The sequence below is a fragment of the Chiloscyllium plagiosum genome, unplaced genomic scaffold (genome assembly GCF_037043375.1).
Source record: "Chiloscyllium plagiosum isolate Xiang-an unplaced genomic scaffold, Cpla_swu_hap1 HiC_scaffold_36, whole genome shotgun sequence".
NCBI lineage: Eukaryota > Metazoa > Chordata > Chondrichthyes > Orectolobiformes > Hemiscylliidae > Chiloscyllium > Chiloscyllium plagiosum.
Genome location: NW_028270174.1, coordinates 13,174,607 through 13,188,912, shown reverse-complemented (window position 1 = coordinate 13,188,912; position 14,306 = coordinate 13,174,607). Strand labels below are relative to the sequence as shown.

The window sequence follows — 14,306 nt, the reverse complement described above, 5'->3', positions numbered from 1 at the left end:
CCAACTTAAAGGAAGGGAAATAAATGTAATGTTTGTTTAACTTATATGAAGTTGGCCTCTTAATGATGGACTTACCTGAAGAGGGTTTACATAATGGGCCAGGCGTCAGCACTTTGCTAAACTGAGGAGCAGTAACAAGCCAAGAGAGTTCTCTTAGCACTAATATCAGATAAACACAATTAACGTGGCTCACTATGGATTACTTTGTTATGGTTTAGTGCCATGGTCACTGTGTTTTTCAGTCTACAAACTTGCTAATAAGTCTGAGCTTGGCTTTGCTCAAGACTATGAGTAATAGCCATAACTTCACACACTACAAATTTTCTTTGGCAACTTTGTTGTTTTGGTAGACATGAGTATTGAGGATTCTGCCCTCACTGACAGCTGCCTCAAAGACAATCCCTGTTTCTCTTCGATGCTTGTAAATATCCTGCTAACAAACATTCTCATCTCAGTCACAGTTCTTCACTGTTTCCATAATATCACCTTTATCCATTCCAGCTCAATCCATCTGCTTCTGAAACCCTCATAAACACCTTTAATACCTTCAGATTTGGTTAATACAAAGCTTTCCTGGCTGGCCTCCCAGTCCCTACCTCCTGAACTGCAGCTTGTCCAAGACTCTGCTTTCCATATGCTATCCTGCACTAAATTTCACTTAACCATTGAACCGGTCCTCAGCCATCTACATTGTTTCCAGGTGCCCCATAGTCTCCTGCTTCTGTTTAGTCCCTCCATTGCTTTGCCCCTCGTCCAGCCAATCACTCACCTAGAATTCTCCGCTTCTCCCACACTGGCCTCACTAACTTCATTGGTAGTCAAGCCTTCAGCCCTGTGTTTTGCAATTCTTCCTCAATCCCCTTCGTACCTTCACATCTTTCTCATCCTTTATGACCCTCCTTGAAACTCATCTCTTGAGCTAAATGTTTGGTTCTCACATCTACTTTAACTTCAGTTCTGCCGAAAAGAGAGATGGGCCACCAAAGCTTTTGTCTTGTATTTATCAGGGTAAATGCAAATATACCAATTCAAACGATCACAACAATTTATACAAAGGGTGGAAAGTTTAATGATTGGTTGGAAAGTTTAGCTTTCCTTGGTTTTGGCTCAGTGCCTATGTTTTTTTTCTTGTCAGGTATCTTATAAGGACTCCATTCATTCAAGTTAAACATTATCTCTTCAAAAGACCTACAGTGAGATAAAATAAAATACAGAGCAAGAAAGATTAAGACTTTATAGCGTAACATTTCATTAGAACAGACTTTTATTGAAAGGTACACTTGAACTTTAACTTCTCTTTGCGAGTTTCGAGAAGATTTGCAGCTCAGGTTGAGGTTTTGGATGTAGGTTTTCTCGCTGATCTGGAAGGTTTCGTTACCCTACTAGGTAACATCTTCAGTGGGCCTCAGGCAAAGCACTGCTGAAAATTCCCGCTTCTATTTATATGTTTGGGTTGGTGATGTCATTTCCTGTGATGATGTTATTGAGTACAGGAGTTGGGAGGTCATGTTGCGGTTGTACAGGACATTGGTTAGGCCACTGTTGGAATATTGCGTGCAATTCTGGTCTCCTTCCTATCAGAAAGATGTTGTGAAACTTGAAAGGGTTCAGAAAAGATTTACAAGGATGTTGCCAGGGTTGGAGGATTTGAGCTAGAAGGAGAGACTGAACAGGCTGGGACTGTTTTCCCTGGAGCGTCGGAGGCTGAGGGGTGACCTTATAGAGGCTTACAAAATTATGAGGGGCATGGATTGGGTACATAGACAAAGTCTTTTCCCTGGGGTGGGGGAGTCCAGAACTAGAGGGCATACGTTTAGGGTGAGAGAGGAAAGTTATAAAAGAGACCTAAGGAGCAACTTTTTCACGCAGAGGGTGGTACGTGTATGGAATGAGCTGCCAGAGGATGTGGTGGAGGCTGATACAATTGCAACATTTAAGAGGCATTTGGATGGGTATATGAATAGGAAGGGTTTGGAGGGATATGGGCCGGGTGCTGGCAGGTGGGAGTAGATTGGGTTGGGATATCTGGTCGGCATGGACGGGTTGGACCGAAGGGTCAGTTTCCGTGCTGAACATCTCTATGACTCTATAACTCTATTAGCGTTCCACTACTTCTCTCACAGCAACATAGATGCAGTGTTTGACCCTTTTGAGCCTGCTCCAACACTCAGTAATCTCATGACTAATCTGGTTGTGGACCTCAACTCAGCTTTCTTCTCTGCACTCTCTGAGGCCTTGACTCCCTTATCTATCAAAAATCTATCTAACTCTTGTCTTGAATGGCACAGTCTGCACTCTTTTCTGAGTGAGAGCATTCCACAGAGAGAGAAACTATCCTCATTTCTGTTTTAAAAAGGGAGACCTTGTATTCTTAACTGTGACCCCCTTAGTTCCCGTCTTTCCCACAATTGGAAACATCCTCCCAGTAACTCCCTGACTGTGCTCTCACACTGTTCGTCTCGCCTCCAGACTTGGATGAAGTTCAATTTCATTCAGCTGAGTAGAGGAAAGTCCAAAGTAATCATCTTCACACTCTGCCACATAGTCTCAACATAAATTCTACCTTTCAATCCATCCCTCCCCCAGTCCCACTGGGCAGGAAATTTCAAAAGGGGAGAAGGAGCATCTCAGCCCACTGTCTGAAGAGATGGTCACAGCATTTAATGCTTCTCTGCCCCCGAGCCCTTCTGTCAACCTCTAAGTTGAGGGAGGGGTGGAAGCAGCTCTTAAGTCCCCAACAACTGGCCACCAAAGAGCCTCAGCTTGGTGTGTGTTTGTGTGTGTGCTAATGTGGGGAGGGGGGAGGGGATGTGGTGGGGGAGATGGGTGGGAAACCTTAAGCCTTGCCGGTCCTTGAAAACCAACAGAAATCTACGGGGCAAGCAAGAGGGAAAGCCACAGCAGGGAGCCTTGTATGGCCACTACCCTGTGGCCTGCAAATACCTGAGCAGGACACATGAAATTCTGCTCCCAGTTATTATCCCAGATTGTTAGTCCAACGACTTTAGCACCGTGTTACTACGTTGTTGTTTCCTTGATCAAAATAACTATCTGAACAGTAAGATAACAAGTGATTTTTCTTTAGGCAAAAAAGCATCTAAATCTTGCCTTGTGCAAAAAACAGCAATGACAATGTGTTTGCTTTTATTTCCCTTTTAAACTTTGCTGACCACGATCTTGATTGAAGGCAGGAGAGCTCAAAGAGTTGCTGCTGTGACACTGTGACCTATAAACACTGCAAAACAAGTGTTTATTAAGTTGCATTCCATTATCTCAAAGAAAAGAAAAATCTAGTTAATGTCTGTCAACTATAATACATAAGCTACAAGTGTAAAGATTTTGTCTTTTTAACTTTCTTTATTTTAATTGTGAACAGAAATGGGAATACAACTATTTTCAAGTGAAGGATTGTTGCATGTTTTGAAAGCAAGTAACCCGGTACTCACTGCAAGCACTGTTTACACAGCTGATAGTTGAAACAGTAGTAGGTGAAGGTGCACATGAGCTGGAGCCAAGCCAGCTCCAGTAACTGATCGATCTATAGACTTGTGACCAGTTGTTGATGACAAAGGCCTTCCGCCTGCCAACAATTATGTGATTGGTTCATCAGTAGCTGAACAGGTTGGGGCTGCAAACAAAATAATGAGAAGATATCAGACCTGCTTCAGCTCAGGAGATCTCTCTGTTCTCTGCAGTAAAACTACTTTAAGCCTGAAGGAAACCAAATTATTTCTCTTTCAGCAGTTACTGTAAGCTGTGACTTGTAATTAATGAATTTGAGACCATTTAAAATTGTGAATCGGTCACCCTGTGTCTTTTTAAAGTTTGTGATACCGTTGTGAAAATAAAGATGAAGAAGCAGCACTCTGATCAGCTCAAGAATCATCTCAGCGGGTTTTACTGACACAGAGCATTGAACTACTTTCCCATTCTTCCTCCTACCCCTATCTTTCACTATCATATAAAATAGAATCCCTTACAGTGTGGAATTCAGCCCTTTGAGTCCATACTGATCCTCTGAACAGTATTCCACCTAGACCCACCCAATCCCTGAATTTCTCATGGCTAACCCACCTAGTCTTCACACTATGGGCAATTTAGCATGGTCAATCCACCCAACCTGCACATCTTTGGACTGTGTGAAGACCCAAGGGCACCTTGTGTCAAGGAAATCCACACAGACATGGAGAGAATATGCAAACCCCACTCAGACAGTTGCCCGAGGGTGGAATCAAGCCCAGGTCCCTGGCTCTGTGAGGCGGCAGTGCTAACCACTGAGCCACAGTGCCACTGTATCCATCTGTGCACATGGGCAAGAGGGGATTATGAAGGGTTAGAGTTGGAAGTAGTCGAGTTATGACTTGATAGTTCACAATTGCTTACTTGCAGCTAGATTCTGTTTGCTTGTGATGAATGGTAATTGTTCAATAAAGAAATCTGATTCATGTTTTCATCAACCTGGGTCTGAAAGTCAGGTAAATTGGGGAGTTCTACATATTTATAAATTTTCAATTTTAGTGATGACTCTGGAAGTAGTGAAATAAAAGCAGATAAAGCTCAGCAGGGCTGGCAGCATGTATGAAGAGAAATCAGAGTTAACGTTTCGGATCTGGTAACCCTTCCTCAAAACTGGAAATAGTGAACCTTGATTTCCAGTGCACTATTCCCGTCAGGTGTAACGCAAGCATTACCTCACCAAACAAATGATTGCTGGATGTCCAGCTGGAAATCAGAATCTACTCGCCAAGTGTAAGTGTAAGTCTTGCATCTTCTGACTTGGACTCAGGAATAGTACCAACAAAGCCAGAGTGTTCTGCACAATCCAGATACATGGATTCCATGCTTAAAATGGCAAACATCTAACATCCTTCAGTAAGCCAGAAGGCAAAATACACCGAAATTCACTGGCACTCTTTGCTTGCCCCCTTAACACTTCACCAACAAATGTATGGGGCAGAGTATTGACTTTAGGACTATATTCACTGGAATCTGGAAGAATGCTATCCCATACAGAAAGCAAACACCTCAACAAATCTCATAGAAGTCTCTAAAATTATAGAATCCCTACAGGCCTTTCAGCCCATTGAGTCCATACCAACCCTCCAAAATGCATCTCACCCTTCCTGCATTCCTCTTAGCCTAACCCTCTTAGTCTACGCATTCCTGGACACTATGGACAATTTAGCATAGCCAATCCACCTAACCTGCACATCTTTGGACTTCTCATGGGCTTTGAAGTTCTAACAGGTCTAGATAGGTAATTACACAAAGAATTTTTCAGATGACCAGGGAGTGCAGGACCAGGGGTCACAGTCAGAGGATACAGTCTAAGAAAGTGGGAACAGGGGACCGAGTTGGATGATCAGCCATGATTATACTGAATGATGGAGCAGGCTCAAAGGGCAGAATGGCCTACTGCTGCATCTAGATTCTGTTTTCACAATAAGACCAATGACTAATACTCATTTTATTGATGAGTTGCTTTTATTCATATGTAGGCTCCCAATTTTCCACGGTTGGACAGCACTGACTTATTACAATAACAAAATGCCGAGAGATACTGGAAATCTGAAATTAAAAACAGAAAACAAACAGGAAATGCAGCTTTTCCCATGATGGGAGAGTCTAAAACTAGACGGCATAGGTTTAAGGTGAGAATCATAGTCATAGAGATGTACAGCATGGAAACAGACCCTTCGGTCCAACCCGTCCATGCCGACCAGATATCCCAACCCAATCTAGTCCCACCTGCCAGCACCCGGCCCATATCCCTCCAAACCCTTCCTATTCATATACCCATCCAGATGCCTTTTAAATGTTGCAGTTGTACCAGCCTCCACCACATCCTCTGGCAGCATATTCCATACACGTACCACCCTCTGTGTGAAAAAGTTTCCCCTTAGGTCTCTTTTATATCTTTCCCCTCTCAGCCTAAACCTGTGCCCTCTAGTTCTGGACTCCCCGATCCCAGGGAAAAGACTTTGCCTATTTATCCTATCCATGCCCCTCATAATTTTGTAAACCTCTATCAGGTCACCCCTCACCCTCCGACGCTCCAGGGAAAACAGCCCCAGCCTGTTCAGCCTCTCCCCGTAACTCAAATCCTCCAACCTTGGCAACATCCTTGTAAATCTTTTCTGAACTCAGAGGAGAGAGATACAAAAGGATTCAAACGGGCAATCTTTTATCATAAAGGGGACGGTGAGTGTCTGAAACTCGCTGCTAGTGGAGGTGGTGGAGATAGCACAATTCCGTTTGTAAGAAACATTTGGACAGTTACATGGATGTGATAGGCATGGAGGGATATGGACCAAACGCAGACAAATTGGACTAGTTTAAATTGTGAAAGCTGGGCCGAAGGGCCTGTTTCCACGCTGTAGCCCAGATAAATGTTCGGCTGGTTCGTCAGTCCCAGAGAGAGAGGGACAAGCGTTAATGGTTCAGGCCGACTAACCTGCATCAAAAGCAAAAGGAAGACGGAAATGCGTTAGTCTATTACCCAGCTCTCTCTCTCTCTACCTGTTCCCCAGTGGGAAGATCACGGGGAAACTTGCTTTTAACTGAAACACTTTCTAAACGCAGATGAATCGTTCGCTTCTCCTTCTGCACGCTCTTCCAATAAAACGCTGCAGATAAAGTTTGCAAAATATTTTTGAATTCTGCTCGTGTTTGTTTTGCTTTGTTATTTGTTTTCCGAGGACTGGGTGAACTTTGAAATGAGTTGTTTCCCTTGCAGTTTGAAAGTGGGATTAGACAGAGGATGGTGTGTGTGTGTGTGTGTGAGAGAGAGAGAGAAAACCACAAACTCCGGCATCAATACATTGTATTTGGCAATATCCCTGACAATTACACAAACCTTTTTCCAAACTTTGAACCTTCTTCCCTCTTGTCCCGATCAATGGGACCCCCAGCTCTATCAGCAGCGTTAATGAAATCAAACAACTCCCAGAGGAGAGAGTCTCTCCCTCCTGCAGGGTGCCTGGGGATCAGACCAGGGGCAGGATGAGAGAGAATTAACCCCAGAGAGGATAAACTCTACAATGTACTGCTGTCAGTAATGCTCCTGTTGCCCCAGTTCTCAGTAATTGTTCCCGTCTCCTGCTCTCTCTCTCTGTCTCTCGAGTCTGTCTGTGGATCTTTGTAGAGGGAGGGAGGGTGTTATTTTGTACTGGGATGTGGAGGAGGGGGGTTAGTGGGGAGGGGAGAGGTGCCTGGATGCGAACACCCCCTCCCTCTCTCGGTTTCTGTCATCTCCTGGATTGGGGGGGGGGGGGGGGAGGGAATGAGACGGAGGTCTTGTATAAATAGAGGGGCTGGGAGAAGGAGGGGACACAGACTGAGAAACAGCGAGTGCTTTCCAAGCAAATGCAGTTCAGCGAAATAGCGATTACTTACAACAGTGGGGGGAGAGACCAGCGGCGCTTATCCCAGTCTTTAAGTGATTTTAATTTTCTTGTTTAAGCCCTTTTCTTTGTAAAGTTGCTCCTTAGTAATTCCAAACACCCCCCCCCCCCCCCCTCCCTGCGTGTCCAGTCGAGGATGACTCCTGCCGGCTGTCTGTTTCTCTGGGCTACCTTGCTTATCCTGGGCTCCCCGAGCGTTCACACCGCCAGATCCAAAATCAACTCCATCAAATCTCCGGCGAGTGGGCAAGCCGCCGACCAGACACCCCCGGTCAACCGGTCTGTCGGCTTGCAGCCCGGCAGGCTGAGTAAGAAGAACCCTATCGCCAGCCAGGTGAGTGTCAGACTGAGACCATCTGCCAAGCAGCAACTCCCTTCCCTTTTGGGACTCATTGAGATTGGCAAAAAGGAGTTTCCCATGGACTGTCTGCTTTATCCACAGGACTGAAAACAAAAAAAAAACCCGCTGGATTTCACAAGTGCTGCCTGACCCGCTGTGATTCCCAGCATTGTTTTTTGTTTTCAGTACATATTCCAGCCTCTGCAGTAATTTGCTCCTTTATTAATAGGAGCAAAGAGTCACTGGAGCACACAGGTGATGTTGAACTTGTACTAGACACTTGTTAGACCTGGGCTGGAGTATTGAGTCCAGTTCTTGGCCATGTTATGGGTAAGGTGTATTGGAGAGAGAGTGCAGAAACCATTTACAAGAAAGGATCCAGGCATGAGAAACATTAGTGATGAGGATAGATTGAAGAAGCTGGGGACGGATCTCCCTCGAGGGAAGGTTGAGAGGAGATCCAGAATCGTGAGCAGCTGGATAGAATAGATAGGGGGAAGTCACTCCTGATTGTAAAAGGAATGGGAGTGAGAAAGGCATAGATTTAATGTGATGGGCAAATGAACCAAGGGTGATGTGAGAAAATCCTTTTTTTTTCACTCAGCGAGTGGTTAGAATGTGGAATGCGCTGCGTGGAAATGTGGTGAAAGCAGGTTCAATTCAAGCACTCCAGGGGGCATTGGATGGTTTTTGTGAACAGAAGAAAGTGTGCAGGTGTATGGAGATTTAAAGCAGGAGATTGGCATTGGTTAACAACCCTCATTTGAAGAGCTGGTGCAGGCACAATGGGCCAAATGGCCTCCATCTGTGCAGACATAATTCTGCGAATCTGTAGCTTGAAGCATCCAGCAGGCTCGGTTACAGTCCTCAGCCTCAGATCCTGAGGGTAGCTGCCCTGGTGACCAGGTCACTCTGACCAAGACCAGGAATTGAACTGCCTTCTTTCTTGTTCGGCTTGCGAGGACTTGAATTGTTTTATTTCTGACCATGCACCGTGGACAGGTAAAGAGAATGCCATATTCCCCATTTGACCAGGTTAAACATGTCATGCTTTAAATTGAGGGAAATCAGCTCCCGGGTTGCTTAAACAGAGATTGTGGATGTTACTAGAATAAGGTCAGTGCACAATAAATATCAGATAAGAATCATTTTGTCCTGTTAGAATATATTCGCCAAAACTATTTTCGCTCCCCACAAACATGCTGAAAGGTTGCAGGCTTAGAATAGAGAAGAAAAGAACAGAGTGATTTGATGAGCAAATTGAAGATCATGAAGGGATTGGTCAGAGTGGATGGAGTCATAAAAAGAAGACACTCTCCCTTCCATTGTTGAGAAGGTGTAGAACAAATTGAGATTCAACATGAGGGAGGACAGACGACAAGGGGAGGCGGTCATCCAGAAAGGATTAGGGAGTGCCACCAGAGTCAAGGACTGAAGCCACCAAGGTGATGAAATTGAGGTTTAACCCAATTTAACTTGTGAAGGACCCCCTGTTGATGTGAGTGAAGACTTTGAGACATTTATTTATTTATGAGTGCTATATAAATACCACTTGTTGCTTCGGCCAAAGTAGCAGTGAGGGGGCTGGAGAAATCTCAGTCAAAACCCATGTCGACAATGGATACCAGGTAGGATAAGAAACAATGATAGGATAAATTGGTAAAGAAATAGACACCCAAGCTGAAGATTATTGTTAATTGTATAGAGGATAATCACTAATATGGACTGTTTGGATCAACATTCTGTTTCTAAGTGATTTTAAAATAATTCTCTGTAATAGTGTATGATACAAGGCGTTGACTTTTTGTACCTCTAATTTAATGGATAAACAAACCCCCTTTAAGATTACGGGGAAAGTTTAACATCTGAAAATTGTGCGCATTGTAAAGTTGGAGAATTTTCTATGCCATGCAATGTTGCTTCAACTTTAATAATTCTGCTATTAATGGCACATAATGTTACCTGGTATGTGCAGCTTCTTCTTTTGGCAATGTTTATTTTGGTAATTTCTCGGTTTCAATTGTGGTTTTGTTCGTGAAGTTTTTACCTCTACATCAGAAGATTAAGTCCCCACTACAGAGCTTTGCTCACGTAACCTAGGCTGGCACTTCAGAGCTGCAAGATGTTGCTGTTGTGTGGATGAGATGAAAAACCTGCTCTCTCAGTTCAATGTGAACGTTCTGTGACACCATTCAATAAACAATAGGCAAGTCGCCTGTAGCGATCTGACCAATATCTGTCATTCTTCTAACAACCAATTTTACAGTTATTATCAAGTGAGAGCTTGCTGTACACAAATTGACTGCCACATTTCCTACATCGTAAGAGGGATGACATTTCAAAATACATCATTGGCTTTGATGCATGTTAAGACATCTTGAGATTGTGAAAGGTACCTTACAAATGTGAGAGCATTTTATTCTTTGAACCATTATTTTGGTTTGTGCAATGTCTTTACTTGCAAAGGAGTAATATCATTGCATTTCGATGATAAAAGCTAAAAATTGTAGCAAACATGATAACTGTGAACCCTCTGGAAGATTGATGAAAATACTGTTAATAATAAGGATTCATGTCTATTTTTCTGTTACTTTATTGAAACCTAGAAATATAATTTAACTATTATTAAAGGTAAAATTGAACAAATTATTCTCTTGAATATTATGGTTTTGGCATTTGACATTAACAAGCAAACATCAAGCTCATCATTCTTCAACTGTCTTTGTTTTATCAATTCAAGTTGAACCTTGATCTTCTGAATCATAGGTTTTAAAAACTGGAATCTCTTGAGGGATGCCTGTGGTGTTTGAGGTCTTCTGGTTTTATCAGTACTGTTCTGCAGTTTTTTACTGTGTTTACTAACGTGCAAGAATACTCACAGAGACCATGCTTCTGTGTTCTTTCGGATGGGTTAATACTGAATGTCAGATGTTAGTGCTGGGGTGGGTCAGGAGTGAAGCAATGTTTGTGGTGTGTGGAATCATGGGAAATTTGCCAACTTTTTTTCTGGGAAGAATTTGAAGATCACTGCCCTAGACACATGGCAAGCAGCAGATTACCACCCAAGCAGCGATGATGAAATGTACCCCTAGGTGTCAGCTCTGATTCAGTTGGTAGCACACTTGCCGAGGATGCTAGTATACTTGTTTCGATATGTGAGGAATTAAAATGAGTAATCTTACAAATATTCTTCGGGAGGTAAGTGGAAAACCACGAATGCAATGAGGCAACATATTCTTTGCTGAATTACACAAAATGAAACAATTTGTATTTACAAACCATCTTTCTCAATCTACAGTGAAGTAACTTTTAAAATGTCACTTTTGCAATCTAGGAAGCATAAAGGTCAACTATCACACAATAATGTTCCATAAACAGCACTTAAATAAAGGTCCAAATAATCTTTTGAGGGTGTTGAGGGATGTAAATTGGCAAGAACACCAGGGAGAGCTCCCGTGTTCTTCCTCAAGTCTACAGGGAGACGCTGAACAGGCTGGGGCTGTTTTCCCTGCAGCGTCGGAGGCTGAGGGGTGACCTTATAGAGGTTTACAAAATTATGAGGGGCATGGATAGGATAAATTGGCAAAGTCTTTTCCCTGGGGTCGGGGAGTCCAGAACTAGAGGGCATAAGTTTAGGGTGAGAGGGGAAAGATATAAAAGAGACCTAAGGGGCAACTTTTTCACGCAGAGGGTGGTACGGGTGTATGGAATGAGCTGCCAGAGGATGTGGTGGAGGCTGGTACAATTGCAACATTTAAGAGGCATTTGGATGGGTATATGAATAGGAAGGGTTTGGAGGGATATGGGCCGGGTGCTGGCAGGTAGGACTAGATTGGGTTGGGATATCTGGTCGGCATGGACGGGTTGGACCGAAGGGTCTGTTTCCATGCTGTACATCTCTATGACTCTAAGTTATGGCATGGGATCTTTACATTCATCTGAAAGGGCTGAGAACCCTTGTTTTAACACCTCACCTGAAAGATGTCACCTCTGACAATGCAGAACCAATTAGTATTGTGAGGAATATCCTGTATTAAATGTTCATGATTCTAGACTGGAACTTGAGCTGACAGTCTTCCTGCCCAGAGGCATGAGTGCTACCCAGAGCCAGGACTGACAATTACTGTCAAAAATACAATCTGGAAGTGGATTGATGACTTACATTGAGCACTGTTGTGTGAACCTACATCAGAAGGTGTTAATGTGCATTAAAATCTTAGTTGATTGGAATGAAGTTCACAAATCAAAGGTAACAGTAAATCTGCTGTCTTAAAGGCACATACATCATTGTGTTTTAAAGAGGAACTTAACTCTCTCTTCTTAGTAAAGGAGAGAGCAGTTAAGTCAGAAGGTGCACCATATCACTATGATATCAAGTGTAAGTGGCACACTGACTTCATCACTAATCCCTTGAGCACAAAGAATCATCTCTTTGCTTTAGAGACTGGTAAAATATTGCATACAATATCTCAAGTACAACAAACCGGGTGTTGCCAAGGTCTAAAACACCTTTCACTGTCAAAGACAGACAATTGGTTAAGGATAAACACTTTGCAAATGTGGGGTGAGGAGGCCTTATAGCTGGAACGGATATTGAAACAAACATCGAGAATGCTGGAGAAATTCACAAATCTGACAACATCTGTGGAGAGAAAGCAAAGTTTACATTTTGGGTACAGTGATCTTTCTTCAGAAGAACATCCTTCTATTCTGGCGAAAGGTCACACTGGACCTTAACTCTGATTTCTCTTCGCTGGTGCTTCCAGACCTTTTCCAGCAATTTCTGCTTTTTGTTAATGTGCTGAGGACCCATGTTCAAATCCTGTCAAGGTATGGTAGGAATTTGAATTCAATTTTTAAAAATTTGGAATTAACAATATACTGATGACCATGAATTAATTGTTGGGAGAATCCCATTTTGTTCACTAATGCTCTTTCAGGGAAGGAAATCTGCCATCCTTCCCTGGTTTGACTTCAGAGCCACAGCAACATGGTTGATTCTCAACTGCCATCTGAAATACCCTGAAATGGTATCTATTGATACAAAGTCTCAACAAAGAAATGAAGCCAGATGGAGTATCAACGTGGGCACTAGAAAAAACAATGGCAGAAATGGCCCTGTTGGCCCTGCCAAGTCTACCTTACTAACATCTGGAGGCTAGTGCCAAAATTGGGAGAACTGTCTCACTGACTAGTCAAGCAACAGCCTGACATAGCCATATGCACGGAATCACACCTTACAGATGATGTCCCAGACACTGCCATCACCATCCCTGGATATGTTCTGGTTCCACTGGCAGGACAGACCTGGCAGAGGTAGAACACCATAGTACTATACCAGTTAGGAGGGATTTGCCCTGGAAGTCCTCAACATTGACTCCAGACCTCATGAAATCTCATGGCTTCAAGTTAAACATAGGCAAGGAAATTGTTTCCTCAGGTGATCAATGAGTACTCCTCCATGTTGAACAACACTTGGAGGAAGCACTGAGGGTGGCAAGGGCATATAATGTATTTTGGGTGGGTGGATTTCAATGTCCACCACCAAGAGTGGCTGGGCAGCAGCACTACTGATCGAGTTGGTTGGGTTCTAAAGGATGTAACTGCTAGACTGGGTTTACGGCAGATAATGACGGAACCAACAAGAGGGAAAAACATACTTGCCTTGTTCTCACCCAATCTGCCAGCTGCAGATGCATCTGTCCATGACAGTATCGGTAAAACTGACTACCTCACAGCCCTTGTGGAGACAAAGTCCCGCCTTCACGTTAAGAATACCTCCATTTTGTAGTGTGGCACTATCTCCAAAAGAAATGGGATGACTTCGAACAGGTCTAGCAACTCAACACTAGGTATCCATGAGGCACTGTGGGCTATCAACTGCAGCACAATTGTACTCCAGCACAATCCACAATCTCATAGCCCGGCATATCCCCCATACAATCATTACCATCAAGCCAGGGGATCAACCCTGGTTCAATGCAGTGTGCAGGAGGGCATGCCAGGAGCAGCATCAGGCATACCTGAAAATGAGGTGTCACCGGTGAAGCCAAAAAACAGGACTACTCACATGCCAAACAGTTAAGCAGCAAATCAGAGCTAGATCCCAAGTAATAATCCCCCAACCACTACTGCATTCGCAGCAATCTTCAGTCAGAATTGTGGAGTGGATGATCCATCTCCGCCTCCTCCCCAGCATCACAAATTCCAGTCTTCAGTCAATTCGATTCACTCCATCTGATACTGGGAAACATTTGGAGTCACTGGATTTTACAAAGATTATAGGCCCTGACAACATGCCAACATTAGTACTGAAGGCTTGTGCTCCAGAATTTGCCGCTCCACTAGCCAAGCTGTTCCAGTACAGTTACAACACTGGTATCTACCCAACAATATGGAAAATTTCCCCAATATGTTCCGTACACAAAAAGCAGGACAAATCCAACCCAGCCAATTACCGCCCGTCAGTCTACTCTCAACCATCAGTAAAGTGATGGAAGGTATCATCAACATTGCTATCAAGCAGCACCTGCTCAGCAATGACCTGCTCAGTGACACCCAGT

At 43.6% G+C, this 14,306-nt stretch overlaps 1 protein-coding gene and 1 long non-coding RNA gene across 2 annotated transcripts in view; one reads left to right on the top strand and one right to left on the bottom strand.

The window, feature by feature from the left end:
- Positions 1 to 1,138: 1,138 nt before the first annotated feature.
- On the bottom strand, positions 1,139 to 7,507 carry LOC148139899 (uncharacterized). Its single transcript, XR_015753309.1, has 3 exons — positions 7,396 to 7,507; positions 3,447 to 3,628; positions 1,139 to 3,235 (listed from the first exon to the last, which is right to left on the bottom strand). It is a non-coding gene; the product is annotated as an uncharacterized LOC148139899 (long non-coding RNA).
- dkk2 (dickkopf WNT signaling pathway inhibitor 2) overlaps positions 7,352 to 14,306 on the top strand; it is a 45,684-nt gene continuing 38,729 nt past the window's right edge. Inside the window, exon 1 of the mRNA XM_043674335.2 lies at positions 7,352 to 7,737. Coding sequence (XP_043530270.1) covers positions 7,540 to 7,737 — 198 coding nt within the window. The 5' untranslated portion in view covers positions 7,352 to 7,539. The remainder of the gene's footprint in view (positions 7,738 to 14,306) is intronic.